The sequence below is a fragment of the Cherax quadricarinatus genome, chromosome 5 (genome assembly GCF_038502225.1).
Source record: "Cherax quadricarinatus isolate ZL_2023a chromosome 5, ASM3850222v1, whole genome shotgun sequence".
Classification (NCBI taxonomy): domain Eukaryota; kingdom Metazoa; phylum Arthropoda; class Malacostraca; order Decapoda; family Parastacidae; genus Cherax; species Cherax quadricarinatus.
In genome coordinates this window covers 68958514-68973731 of record NC_091296.1, presented here as the reverse complement: position 1 = coordinate 68973731, position 15218 = coordinate 68958514, and the positions used below count along the sequence as shown (strand labels likewise).

The 15218-nt window shown below is 36.9% G+C and overlaps 1 protein-coding gene across 2 annotated transcripts in view; it reads right to left on the bottom strand.

Annotated features, from left to right (window-relative positions):
• The window catches only part of Mtmr6 (Myotubularin related protein 6), a gene marked incomplete at its 5' end in the record, with an annotated part of 90004 nt that overhangs the window by 16907 nt on the left and 57879 nt on the right, over positions 1–15218 (bottom strand). For both annotated transcript variants that reach the window (XR_011394475.1, XM_070103766.1), the window contains 6 exon segments: positions 2972–3100; positions 3269–3410; positions 5718–5826; positions 7457–7689; positions 8721–8853; positions 14917–15051. Coding sequence is in view for 1 of the 2 variants with exons in the window: in XM_070103766.1 (XP_069959867.1) it covers positions 2972–3100; positions 3269–3410; positions 5718–5826; positions 7457–7689; positions 8721–8853; positions 14917–15051 (881 nt within the window).

Sequence of the window (15218 nt, the reverse complement as noted above, 5' to 3'; positions counted from 1 at the left end):
TCCCATTGTTTACCAGCCAGCCTCCGCGGTAACATCCAAGCATACACTCGGAATATTTCGTATTATTACAGTGTTTTCGGTGTTGTTTCTGGAAAATAAGTGACCATGGGCCCCAAGAAAGCTTCTAGTGCCAACCCTGTGGTAAAAAGGGTGAGAATTAGTATGGAAATTAAGAAAGATTTTGAAGGGTTTGGGGCTAACCCTGAGAAGCCTATGCCAGTTGTGGAATCCATTGTGCCTACTTCAAAGATTAAGGAAATGTGTGCACAGTGGGTTGAACTGCAAACCTTTATAGATGAAAATCACCCTGACACAGCTGTTGCAAGCCGTGCTGGTGACTATTTCAATGACAATGTTATGGCCCATTTTAGGAAAGTCTTGAAGGAACGGGAGGTACAGAGCTCTATGGACAGATTTGTTGTGCGACAGAGGTCCAGTGACTCTCAAGCTGGTCCTAGTGGCATTAAAAGAAGAAGGGAAGTAACCCCAGAAAAGGACTTGCTACCTCAAGTCCTAATGGAAGGGGATTCCCCTTCTAAACAGTAAGAAGATAATGCTCTCCCCTCCTCCCATCCCATCAATCATCACCAGATCTTCAATAAAAGTAAGTGTCATGTAATTGTGCATGCCTTTTTCAGTTTGTGTGTATTAAAATTAACATTTCATGTGGTAAAAAAAAATTTTTTTCATACTTTTGGGCGTCTTGCACGGATTAATTTTATTTCCATTATTTCTTATGGGGAAAATTCATTCGCATAACGATTATTTCGCATAACGATGAGCCCTCTTGCACGGATTAAAATCGTTAACCAGGGGTCCACTGTACTAGCCAAATTCACCAATGCTTAGCCTTTCTCAATAACACACATCATTCACAGTGTCACACCAATGACTATACACCCATCCACTTCAATGATTTAATGTTGCATATTATTATTTTCTTCTGATTTTTAGTAAATGTGTACAGGAGAAGGGATTACTAGCCCATTGCTTACGGCATTTTAGTCACCTTATACAACACGCATGGCTTACAGAGGAAAGATTCTTTTCCACTTCCCCATGGACAATAGAGAAAAAAAAAACAAGAAAAAAAGCTATTAAGAAAAAGAAGAAAAACCCTAGATGTGTGTATGTATATACATGTATATGCAGGTGCATGCCTGTGTAGTGTGACCTAAGTGTAAGTAGAAGTAGTAAGATATACATGTACCTGTTATCCAGCATGTTTATGAGACAGAAAAGAGACACCAGCAATCCTACCATCATGTAAAACAGTTACAGGTTTCTGTTTCACGGTTACCTGGCAAGACGGTAGTACCTTCCTGGGTGGTTGCTGAAAGAGGGGTGTTGCAGTTTTATAAAGTTTTATAAAGCACCTCTCTGGCAAGACACTGATGGAGTGAATGATGATAAAAGTTTTTCTTTTTCAGGCCACCCTGCCTTGGTGGGAATTGGCCGATATGTTAATAAAAAAAATGAATTATTATTATTAATAAGTAGCATCTTCATTGACTCTCCTATTTGCTCAGCTCTAGATACATTTTCCCTCACTATGCATTTATTACCGTGTTACCTCTTTAAGATTCCTTGCTGGTCATGAAGCTATGAAAAGGTCATTATATTTGTTCCACTCCAAAAAAATATAAGAGAAATTTATCATACAAGCATTCTTCATTATGAGTAAAAATTTTTTTACACTATGACCATCACTGTCTCAAATTCCTTAACCCCTTCAGGGTCCAAGGCCCAAATCTGAAGTGGTGCCCCAGTGTCCAAGAATTTTAAAAAAAAAAAATTTGTTATTTTTTCTTATGAAATGGTAGAGAATCTTTTTGTGAAGGTAATAAAACAAAAAGTACAAAATTTGATGGAAAATTGACGAAATTATGCTCTCGCGAATTTTGACGTGTCAGCGATATTTACGAATCAGCGATTTTGCCGACTTTAACTCCCATTTTAGGCTAATTACATTATTCCAGTCAACCAAATTCTTAGCTATTTCACTAGTATTACTTCTATTCTATCGATTGAGCACAAGAAATCACCAAGTCAACTGTTTCAACTACAAATTAAAGTGATCGGAAATTGTTAATTTGGCCAAATTAACACAAAGTTCAAAATATTCCAATTTCAAAATAGGATCCAGAATAAACAAGGTAGGTATTCCTGGAACTAAACTAACATTTCCTCTGTTCATTAGTTACGTTTTGAGGCTTTACAAATAAATTCCATTTTGATTTTTTATTCACATAATGAATTTTTATTCACACCAAAAAATAGAAGATTTACTGTTATGCAATACTGTTATAATTGTATAAATATCATCACCATATTTGTGAATGCATATTAGACCCACCAGCTGGCGTGTATTAGACGTGTGAGGTCGTTTGTTTACTCTTGAATTTCTGCTACTTTGAGCTCAGTTTCAAGCCATTTCCAGTGCTAAAACCAATCAAAATCATCTGTATTTCTGTAATATGTCTTCCATTCTATCAAATGAGACCAAGAAATCACAAATACAACTATAAAAAACATACGAAAAACCACTGCAAAGTCGCTGTTTTAATCGAAAAATCATGATTTCAGTTTTTTTCTCTCATTATACACAGTGTGCTGCAGGATCTGTTTTATGTGGTGCACACATACCACATAGATGTATTCTCTCATATCTAGGCCCAAATGTACCACTCACAGTTTATCAGAGTGAGCTGAGCTCATGACGTAGATCTACGGTTTGGACCCTGAACGTAAAGCCGTAGATCTACGGGACGGACCCTGAAAGGGTTAATCTAATCTTAAAAAATAGTTTTTTGCTGCAAAATTCCATGCTTAAGTTTTATTTCAAACTTATTTATCTGTTAACCTTATGTAATAAATATATTTCTTATGTTAATTAATTTTTTCATTTATATGCCATGAAATACTTAAAAGAAAATTCTAAAGACAAAACATAACACAAGGAATCCCTTACCTGACACTCTGAGGGCAGAGGTTGAGTCGCAAAACATCAGCAGTAGAATCTTTTCGATAGAGTGGGTTTCTGTGCTCACTCTCGTGACACCCCAGGAAGCCCCAGAGTGAGTATGTTCTTTCTGCTAATCTGTATCCAGAGTTATACATTGATAAACAAGTTTATGTAAATATAGAAGTGACACAAATACAAACAAGCTTTTTTTATGAACTTGTATCAAATGTTAAGTAACCAAATGAAGGCAATGCTAATCAATATTGAAAAATGCAGTAAGAAAAAACCTTGAAAACATCTTACCTTAGATCAACTCTGTCTTTCTGGCAGTTACCAATGAAGGTCCCAAACTGGGATGAATACACATGGTCATGGAGGACAAGGAGATATCTTTCATTAAACTCAAATGCTGAGGGTAGAATTTGCTGAAGCTGCCACACACAATCTGGTAGGTAATTATAAATATAATTCATGCTTTTTCTGTAAAATAACTATAGTATGCTTAATAGAAAATGAATTGCTTGAGTTAGGCCAATGCTAATGTTTCAGCAAATTTATTTATCACATGGGAGGAGTGCTAAAATTGTAGGGGCTATACAGAGGCTTGAAGAATGGGAGGCAATCAGATTTGATCCAAGGAAAGTGATGAAAAGGTCTTCACTAGCCTTGCAGGAATGTTTTGACAAAGCTGCAAATATCTTTGGGAGTTTGTATCGCCAGTTGATGTATATCTTAATTAAAGAGAACTCTGTCATCAGAAATATTCTTTCACACATTATTCCGTATAGTTCTTGAAGGCAAAAAAAAAAAAAAAAAATAATTAAGAAATTAGAGGCAATTCCTTCCCAAATGTTCAAAAATTATGAAAAAAATATTTAATGCATAATGATATCCTAGGTAGTAGGTTGGTAAACAGCAACCGCCCACGGAGGTACTACCATCCTGCCAAGTGAGTGTACAACGAAACCCTGTAATTGTTTTACATGATGATAGGATTGCTGGTGTCTTTTGTCTGTCTCATAAACATGCAAGATTTCAGGAACGTCTTGCTACTTCTACCTGCACTTAGGTCACACTACACATACATATATACACACACCCCTCTGGGTTTTCTTCTATTTTCTTTCTAGCTCTTCTTCTTGTCTATTTCCTCTTACTTCCATGGGGAAGTGGAACAGAATTCTTCCTCCGTAAGCCATGCGTGTTGTAAGAGGCGACTAAAATGCCGGGAGCAAGGGGCTAGTAACCCCTTCTCCTGTATATATTACTAAATGTAAAAGGAGAAACTTTCGTTTTTCCTTTTGGGCCACCCTGCTTCGGTGGGGTACGGCCAGTGTGTTGAAAGAAAGGAAACATAATGATATAAAATCTAACCAAGCATCTACTGTGAAAGTATCATTACAATACCCCGGTAACTTATTTAGCCAAAAAATATGGAGTTGGGGTTTAATGACTGGCCCATCATGCAACATCATTCAACTGCTGCCCACAGGATAAGTATTGGGTGTACAGTAAAAGATAACAAATAAAAGACAATATATCACATCAAAATAAAATTGATAATTAAATGGTACAGTTTAGATATTGATATATAAATTAAGTGTGACAGTATTTGCTAGAGTTACACACAAATAACCTGCATGTAAGGCACTGAAACTTATGACAACACTTTGGTCCAACTTGTAACTGCATAATCAGTTAATGGTCTAAGTCAGACTGAAACATTGTCATAAGGTTCAGTCTCCTACTTGTGGTTTATCTATGTATCATTCTAGTTATGGTACTTTCTCCTTTTTATTGTGATAGTTACTTTTACACTTGTTCCATTAGGTATACATAAAGACTAATTTCCTACTCTTGACAACTTTTGAGTTTTATTTGTAAAAGGTTTTGAATGAAAGGATAGATCACGAGTCTTATTTTCAAATATAAGGCAGTGAAAAGAATGATTAATTTTCCCTTATGATTCAATCAAATATACCAAATGCTAACGTAATATACAAGACTTTCAATAAATCTAATTTCACTGAATGTCAAATGTCAAAATTTAGTGTGAAAAGTTAATACAGCCTCCTCACTTAGCGACATACTCGTTTACCAGCGACTCGGATTTACGACAGGCTCTCTGACCGGTATGCATACCCAAGTAATATATAAGAACATAAGAAAGGAGGCACACTGCAGGAGGCCTGTTGGCCCATACTAGGCTGATTTCCTCTATTTTGTTTATTACAATATACAGTACACTACTGCATAAACATTTGAAAATAGATTAAAAATTTTATAAATGGTGCAAAGGTAACATTAAAACAATATAAAAAATGGTTGACACAAACCCAATACTATTATAGTATGCTCCTCACTTAGCGACGAATTCATTTACCAATGTGGTCTTAGGAACAGAACTCTGTTGTTAAGTGAGGAGAGGCTGTACATATAAAATATGTTACTAATACAGCCTTCCTTTGACAAGTATGTGTTTAATTTCTGTAATAATATTCAAGATATTATTTAAAAAAAAAAATTGAATATTATTGCAGAAATTAAACACATACTTGTCAAGATATTATTAACATGGAATAATGAATTTAAATAAAACAATGAATGAATGTTGTATTATATTTTACATATAAGATTTATTCGAATGAATACTGCAGTGGAGCCGTCAATACCAAAAACAAGTGAAAAATACACCAGATGCTTCTCATTTCAAATATTGATATTTTAGGTAATCCTTCCTAAAAATACATACCAATGAATTGTGTGAAGATAGGAGACACTTCCTTACTGTCTCCTTGTATGTGTCCACAACGATCAGTGAACTTGTGCCCGAATGCCAGCCATTCTTTTTCTATTAATATCTGTTGAACAGAAACTTCTATAAACACCAACAAACAGTTTCATATAGGTAGTAGGTTGGTAGACAGCAGCCGCCCAGGGAGGTACTACCGTCCTGCCAAGTGAGTGTAAAACGAAAGCCTGTAATTGTTTTACATGATGGTAGGATTGCTGGTGTCCATTTTTCTGTCTCATAAAAATGCAAAGTTTCAGGTACGTCTTGCTACTTCTACTCACACTTAGGTCACACTCCACATACATGTACAAGCATATATATACACACCCCTCTGGGTTTTCTTCTATTTCCTTACTAGTTCTTGTTCTTGTTTATTTCCTCTTACCTCCATGGGGAAGTGGAACAGAGTTCTTCTTCCATAAGCTATGCGTGTTGTAAGAGGCGACTAAAATGCCAGGAGCAAAGGGCTATTAACCTCTTCTCCTGTATAAATTGCTAAATTTAAAAAGAGAAACTTTCGTTTTTCTTTTTGGGCCACCCTGCCTCAGTGGGATACGGCCAGCTTGTTGAAAGAAAGAAAGAAACATGCAGGATTTCAGGTACGTCTTGCTGCTTCTACTTACACTTAGGTCACACTACACATACATGTACAAGCATATATATACACACCCCTCTGGATTTTCTTCTATTTTCTTTCTAGTTCTTGTTCTTGTTTATTTCCTCTTATCTCCATGGGGAAGTGGAACAGAATTCTTCCTCCGTAAGCCATGTGTGTTGTAAGAGGTAACTAAAATGCTGGGAGCGAGGGGCTAGTAACCCCTTCTCCTGTATAAGTTACTAAATTTAAAAAAAGAGAAGCTTTCATTTTTCTTTTTGGGCCACACTACCTTGGTGGGATACGGCCGGTGTGTTTAAAAAAAAAGTTTCATAACCAACAATACATTATTATCATTAAGCAATATTTATAACTGAGGTTTTATCTGTCTTATTTAGCTGAAAATATATTCTTTACAGTTATTATATTACCTGCTTTGCAACCACCACCACTTCTGTATAAAAACAAATCCAAAACATATCCTAAATTTTGCCTCAAAATTTTCTGAATATTTTAATGTTTTAACTTTGGACTTTTTTATGAACCTTTCATATGATTTTTGAAAGATGTGAAAATGCTGTTATATACTAAGAAAAAAAGCCCTCTTAGAAATTGCAGTTTTTCTAAAGAATTATTGGGCATATTTTGATGGCCCATGACCAAAATAGAACACCTAAAATTATGGTAAACATAAAATATCGTTAACTGATAGCTGCATAAAAAGTTGTACTTTTTACACACAATTTATCTTATAAAAGAAGCATTTTCTGTGAAATTCTTTAAAAATGCACTGCAAAACAACATATTTTTTCTTCCTGTTGAATCCTGTTCTAAGATTCCTCTTTAAAAAATCTCATATCACCTGTTTACTTGGAAATTTTGCCTTGCTTTACTTGGCACTGATTGTGAAACATCAGTGTGTTTGAGGTTTTAATTGCAATTACTGTTTTCTAAGCAACTAAATAATGCAACTGTTCCTGACAACTAAGACTAATAAAAATAAACATGAACTTAAAAGAACTGTTGTTATTTAAGCAGGTAACAACTTTCTTAATTTATCCCAGTTCTTGTTTACACAGGTACTATAACAGATGACAAATACCTGGAATCCTTTTGTCGTACGGTAGTATGGATCAAGGAGGAGCTGAGCTAATGCTGATGTCTGTGCTGTGCGGTCCCAGCCATCAGAACAGTGTACCAGAACACTGATTCCTTCAACCATGGAATTGGTGATGAAAGCAGCCGTGTCTAACACTGAACGCACATGCTTCAGCCAACCCGATGACTCCACACCACTGATAAACCCAGCCATTGAAGGAGTTACAAGCTGGCATGCTGAAATTTATACATAAGTACAGTATAACACAACATGTTACACAAACCATTCATCCTAAACATTCATACTGTTACTGATAATGAACTAGATTTTGTAATGCTAAACGTAAGTCTTTTTGCTTATGAAGCAAGTGTGACTGGCACTAACTTACAGGAGCTCTTTCTGTTTTCAGTTCAAACACTGTAATATTTTAAGATTTAACAAATATTGACATGTAGAGAGGATGGAACAAAACAGAATGACTTGGAGAGTGTATACATCTGTAGTGGAGGGAAGGTGGGGTAGGGGTCGGCCTAGGAAAGGTTGGAGGGAAGGGGTAAAAGAGGTTTTGTGTGCGAGGGGCTTGGACTTCCAGAAAGCATGCATGAGCATGTTAGATAGGAGCAAATGGTTTTTAGGACCTGACGTAATGTTGGAGCATGAGCAAGGTAACATTTATGAAGGGATTCGGGGAAACCGGCAGGCCAGGCTTGAGTCCTGGAGATGGGAAGTACAGTGCCTGGACTCTGAAGGAGGGATGTTAATGTTGCAGTGTTATAACTGTTGTGTGAGCGTGCCTCTGGCAAGACAGTGATGGAGTGAATGATGATGAAAGTTTTTTCTATTTTGGGGGCACCCTACCCTGGTGGGAAATGGCTGATATGTTAACGAAAAATAAAAATAAATATATGAAATGGTAGTCGTTGCCCAAAGTAAGAAATATCAGGAAGGTGATAATAAGAGATTATAATGACTTAGTTTTCATGATATCACTTTTGATGACACTACTAAATGCAGTTTAACCCTTAAATGGTCCAAACGTATATATACATTTTTTCAACATTTGAAAGTATGTAAAAAATGTAGATCTTCTTTCTTGTTTTACATTTGAAAATGTGTAAAAAAACTTTTATCTACATTTTTTTGTTATATTTTTTAAAATATGTAAAAAAAAAACGTAGATCTACTTTTGGAGCACTATGGATTTGAACGTCGATCTGTTTGGACCGTTTAAGGGTTAAAATAAGTAATTAATCAGACTGGTGCTTACTCTCTACTAGTTTGGCTAAAGATGCTCTCATCACATGTATATTCTCGATACCAGAGAAGTGGAACTTAATATTTTCATAATATGCCTCATTTTCATAGCCCTTGCCTGCAGCACGGTTAGCCATGGCATTTATCTGGAAAATAAATAGTTTTTGTTTTATAAATCTATAGATAAAGAATGAAAAGCAAAGAAACAAACAAGATTTGATGATAATTTTAAAAACTCAAAAGGGTTGAGAGCATGTTTTTTAATAAGTTAAAAGAAAAGAAGGCATTAAGATAAACTGAATAGTTGGAGAACAGATGCCACTGACGAGTAAGTGGAAGATCTAGGGTGAAGCAAGATCAGTAATGTGACTGTCACATGAAAGAGTAAAAAAAAAATGTCGATAATGAAAATATTAGTGTTACAGTGAAATATTATGTGACATCTATACTGTAACAAGGAACACATGAGTATCATACTGGGACAGAGTGCATCATGAAGTACATACTATCTATCTATCAACGTACCAGCCGTATCCCACCGAGGTGGGGTGGCCCAAAAGAAAAAACTTAAGTTTCTCCTTTCAAATTTAGTAATATATACAGGAGAAGGGTTTACTAGCCTCTTGCTCCCGGCATTTTAGTCGCCTCTTACGACACGCATGTCTTACGAGGAAGAATTCTGTTCCACTTCCCCATGGAGAAAGAAGTACGTACATACATAATTTATCAGTTTCCATACAAAATATGAATAGAATAGTAACAGTGCATATACTTATGTGTTATTACTTTCATGGAGCAGTAAACTCAAAGGAGTCAAACAGTGCCTCCAGAAATGGGAGATAATCAAGTTCTATCCAAGGAAATGGAGAAAAGTTCCAATTCCTTGGATCAAGAACCTCTTAGCAGCATCAGTGCATGTTAAATGCATGTACCAAAAGGGTTTATACCTGGAGAGGGTTTCGGGGTTCACCACCCCTGCGGCTCGGTCTGAGACCAGGCCTAGTGGGGGATCAGGGTTTGATCAACCAGGCTATTACTGCTGACCGCACGCAAAATGACATACGAACCACAGCCCAGCTGGTCAGGTACTGACTTTAGGTGCCTGTCCAATGCCTTCTTGAAGACAGCCAGGGGTTTACTGGTAATCCCTCTTATGTATGCTGGGAGGCAGTTGAACGGTCTTGGGCCCCGGACATTCATTGTGTTGTCTCTGACTGTGCTCATGGAGCTCCTGCTTTTCATTGGAGGAATGTTGCATCTCCTGCAGAGTCTTTTGCTTTCATAGGGAGTGATTTTCATGTGCAAGTTTGGTACTAATCCCTCTAGGATTTTCCAAGTGTATATTATCATGTAGAAATGACCCAAAATGGATGAATAATAGGCTCAAATATCTACTAGGGCATAAGAAAGGAATTTATAGGCGTATCAAAAGAGGTGAGGGTCATCTTATGAATCAGTATATTGACATTAAGAGGGACATTAAAAAGGGGATAAGAAAAGCTAAAAGGGACTATGAAATTAAAGTTGCTAGGGATTCTAAAACTAACCCAAAAAGTTTTTTCCAGGTCTATAGAACAAAAGTTAGAGATAAGATAGGTCCCCTTAAAAATAACTATGGGCACCTTACTGACAATGAGAATGAAATGTGCTTGATTTTAAATAATTATTTTCTCTCAGTTTTTACACAGGAAGACACTAACAATATTCCAGTAATTAATTTTTACAGTAGGCTAGAAGAAGATAAATTATGTAACATCACAGTCACTACTGAGATGGTTGTGAGGCAGATAGACAGACTGAAGCAAAATAAGTCGCCGGGTCCTGATGAGGTTTTTTCAAGGGTTCTTAAGGAATGCAAAATGGAACTCTGTGAACCATTAACTAATATTTTTAATTTATCTTTTCAAACAGGTGTAGTGTCTGATATGTGGAAGATGGCTAATGTAACTCCTATTTTTAAAACAGGGGACAAGTCGTTACCGTCAAATTACCGCCCAATAAGCCTGACCTCAATTGTAGGCAAATTACTAGAGTCAATTATAGCTGAGATTATAAGAAGCCATCTCGATAAGCATAGCTTGATTAATGATACTCAGCATGGATTCACAAGAGGCCGGTCTTGTCTAACTAATTTATTAACTTTCTTCAGTAAAGCTTTTGAGGCTGTTGACCACAATAAAGAATTTGATATTATTTACTTAGATTTTAGTAAGGCTTTTGATAGAGTTCCGCACCATAGACTGTTAAAGAAAGTGGCAGCTCATGGCATTGGGGGAAAAGTGCTCTCGTGGATCGAGTCATGGCTCACTGACAGGAAGCAGAGAGTGTCCATAAATGGGGTTAAATCCGAGTGGGAATCTGTAACAAGTGGCGTTCCACAGGGATCAGTCTTGGGCCCGTTGTTGTTTATAATATATATCAATGATCTTGATGAGGGAATTACTAGTGATATGAGCAAATTCGCCGATGACACAAAGATAGGTAGGATAATTGATTCAAACGTAGATGTTAGGGAACTTCAGGAGGATTTAAACAAACTCTTTTCTTGGTCAGAAAAGTGGCAGATGCACTTCAATGTAGATAAATGCAAGGTTCTGAAGCTTGGGAGTGCCCATAACCCTAGTACTTATAAATTAAATGATGTAGAACTTAGCCATACAGATTGCGAAAAGGACTTGGGGGTTATGGTGAGCAGCAACCTTAAACCAAGACAGCAGTGCCTAAGTGTACGTAATAAGGCAAATAGATTACTGGGATTTATATCAAGAAGTGTAAGCAACAGAAGTCCAGAGGTCATACTGCAGCTTTATACATCATTAGTAAGGCCTCACCTAGATTATGCAGCTCAGTTCTGGTCTCCATATTACAAAATGGACATAAATTCGTTAGAAAACATTCAGCGTAGGATGACTAAATTAATACATAGCATCAGAAATCTTCCTTATGAAGAAAGATTGAAGACTCTTAAGTTACATTCACTTGTTAGACGAAGAATGAGGGGAGACCTGATCGAAGTGTACAAGTGGAAGATAGGTATTAATAAAGGGGATATTAATAAGGTCTTGAGGATGTCTCTCCAAGAGAGAACGCGCAGTAATGGATTTAAATTAGATAAGTTTAGATTTAGAAAGGACATAGGAAAGTATTGGTTTGGAAATAGGGTAGTTGATGAGTGGAACAGTCTACCTAGTTGGGTTATTGAGGCTGGGACTTTGGGTAGTTTCAAATCTAGGTTGGATAAGTATATGAGTGGGAGGGGTTGGATTTGAGTGGGACTTTCACATCAGAGCTTATTTCTTGGGTGGCATTGAAAATTGGGTTGGGCAAATGTTTTGTTAGTGGGATGAATTGTAAAGGACCTGCCTAGTATGGGCCAGCAGGCCTCCTGCAGTGTTCCTCCTTTCTTATGTTCTTATGTTATCTCTCCTGTCTGCACTCCAGAGAATATAAATCAAGGGACTTCAACCATTTCCAGTAATTCAAGTGCCTAATCATACTTATGTGTGCCATAAAAGTTCTTTGTACACTCTCCAGGTCAGCAATTTCACTTGCCTTGAAGGGGGGCAGTTAGTATACAGCAGTACTCCAGCCTCGAGAGAACAAGGGATTTGAAGAGAATCATCATGGGCTTGGAGTCCCTAGTTTTGAAGGTTCTCATTATCCATCCTATCATTTTCCAAGCAGATGGGGTAGATACAGTGGACCCCCGCATAATGATTACCTCCGAATGCGACCAATTATGTAAGTGTATTTATGTAAGTGCGTTTGTACGTGTATGTTTGGGGGTCTGAAATGGACTAATCTACTTCACAATATTCCTTATGGGAATAAATTCGGTCAGTACTGGCACCTGAACATACTTATGGAGTGAAAAAATATCGTTAACCGGGGGTCCACTGTACATTGTTGTGGTCTTTGAAGGTGAGAGCCTCTGATGTTATGACTCCTAGGTCCTTCACATTATTTTTTTTGCTCTATTGTATGGTTAAAATTTGTTTTATAATACCCTGATACAGTTTTAATTTCCTCAAGTTTTTCATATCTGAGTACAGCCTCTCCTCACTTAGCAATGCACTTGTTTACTGATGCCTCGGACTGACGACGGGCTCTCTGACCAGCATTCATACCTAAATAATGTATATTAGACTCGATTTCCTCTATTCTGTTTATTTTAATATACAGTACACTACTGTATAAACATTTAAATATATACCAGAAATGTTATAAATGGTGCAAAGGTGACATTAAAACAATATCAGAGATGGTTGACATAAACTCACTACCTTTATACCTTTACTTAGCGACGAATTTGTTTAACAACGTGGTCATTAAGCGAGGAGAGGCTGTAGTTGAAATTTCACTTCACTGAGCCTCATATTGTTGTGAGTGGCCCATTTGAAGATTTGGTTGATGTCTGCTAGGAGTCTTGTGGTGTCTTCGATGGAGGTCACTGTCATGGTAATTCAGGTGTCATCCGCAAAGGAAGACACAGAGCTATGGCTTACATCTCTGTCTATGTCAGATATGAGGATGAGGAATAGGATGGAAGTGAGTACTGTGCCTTGTGGAACAGAGCTTTTCACTGTAGCTGCCTCAGACTTTACTCTGTTTACTATTACTGTGTTTTATTTGTCAGGAAGTTATAGATCCGGCTACCATCTTTTCCTGTTATTCCTTTATCACGCATTTTGTGCGCTGCATAGTTATCGTACAGTGTGAAGAGAATGAAAGATATAACTACAGTATGTATGTGGATTAAGCCTTATGTAGGAAGTGAGGCATACGGCAAGACAATTGTAATGGAAAAGATAAAACATCTATAATTACAGTGAAGCATAAGGAAATATAATGCACACTGTATACCACAATACTGTGCTTTAGAGAGAATAAGAAATATGGGAAAAAATGAGCAGAGGGAAAGAGTGCAAGGGAGAGAAATTATGAAAGACTGCATGTAAGAGAGAAAGCACTTATTATGAATTTTAAAAGTAATAATTTGCAAAGCATTAATTGGAAGGACTGTAATATAGGTCACATTCACGGATTCTTACAGTACTGTTATATCTTAAGTGTCCCACACTGCTTCACGGCTTTGGCAGGCTTCCTTGTGATTGGCTGGCTGAACCATGGTACTGGTGTATAATGATAGGCCCCTGCTCATTTAATATGTGAAGGGATGTGGAACACTAAGATATAACAGTATTGTAAGAATCAGCAAATGTGACCTATGTTACAGTACAAGTACAGTGAGGAAGCACATGTATAATATACAGTAATCATGCAAAGAAATACTGTGTATAAAATATGCTAGGTCTATAACATAACATTTTAGATTTGAACCTATGGCCTCCAATAAGGAAAATGCGAGTGTATGGACCCAGCTGTGGTGCCAAGCCAAAAAACTGTGTGATGCACTGCATGTTCAAACTTCCTTCCAGGGATTGCTGGGTTCATAATTGGGAAAATCCACTCATCCCCCACCACCATGGTAGGTGACCTGGCCTTGGTGTGGCCTATAGCCATGTTTGGAGAAGGAATAAAAAAAATATGGAGAAAATTCTGCATAAATAGTTCTAAATAGTGCATTATTGCTTCACCATGAAGATCTTAAAGGGTATAAACAGTGACACTATGTTCTTCAGCATACTACCAACATGTGGCTATTTGCAGGGAACAATTCAGGTCCTTTCCCAGAATGATCTATATTACATCCCCCCCAGTCAGCCACATGAGCCTTGTTTACTATGCGACATGTGCAAATTCTATGCATTCTTCAAAAGGCAAGACTTTTCAACATGTACAAGTAAATTTTATTAAGCTACATAAAAACTAACCTGATAATAAGAGAACTATTGCTCCTAAGTTAAAATTTGTCTTGAACTACAGAAATATGTATGTAAATGATTTTTATATAAATCAAGTGTAAATGTACAGTGACATTTTTACATTTTTATTATTAATTATTATTGTTTATTACTATTATTCTTTTATTGTTAATATTATTTCACTCTTTTCAAAATATTTTTGAAGGCTCACTTTCTTCACAATAAGACCCTCCCCATTTTTGTTATAGCCCTAATTCTGATGCAGAGAGCAGAGAGGGAAATAATAAAACACTACCAAAGAAAGGAACAGCACAGTAATTGTATTCTTAGTAATAATTAAGGGCAGTGCACAGGTAGAACATTAACTTCAGTTCTAACGCAAACCTTTGGTCTAGTATCAACGACAATCATGTGTGAGGAGTTAGGGTTGGATCTGAGGATGCAGTCAAGTAATTCTTCATCCTCCTCGCAGCGAGCACTGAAGCCAGATAACGGCTGGGAAGATCGACACAATGCAGCCTGAAAAGTGTAAGTGTGATCAATATCTGCCACTCTGGGGAAAGGCCAGCTCACCTTCATCTGTTGTATAACGTTGTGAAAATATAAATATATTCAGTTATTGAATGGGTTCTTGTAATAAAAACCTACCAGCTTTTATTGACTGGTTAAAATTACAGGTACCATCC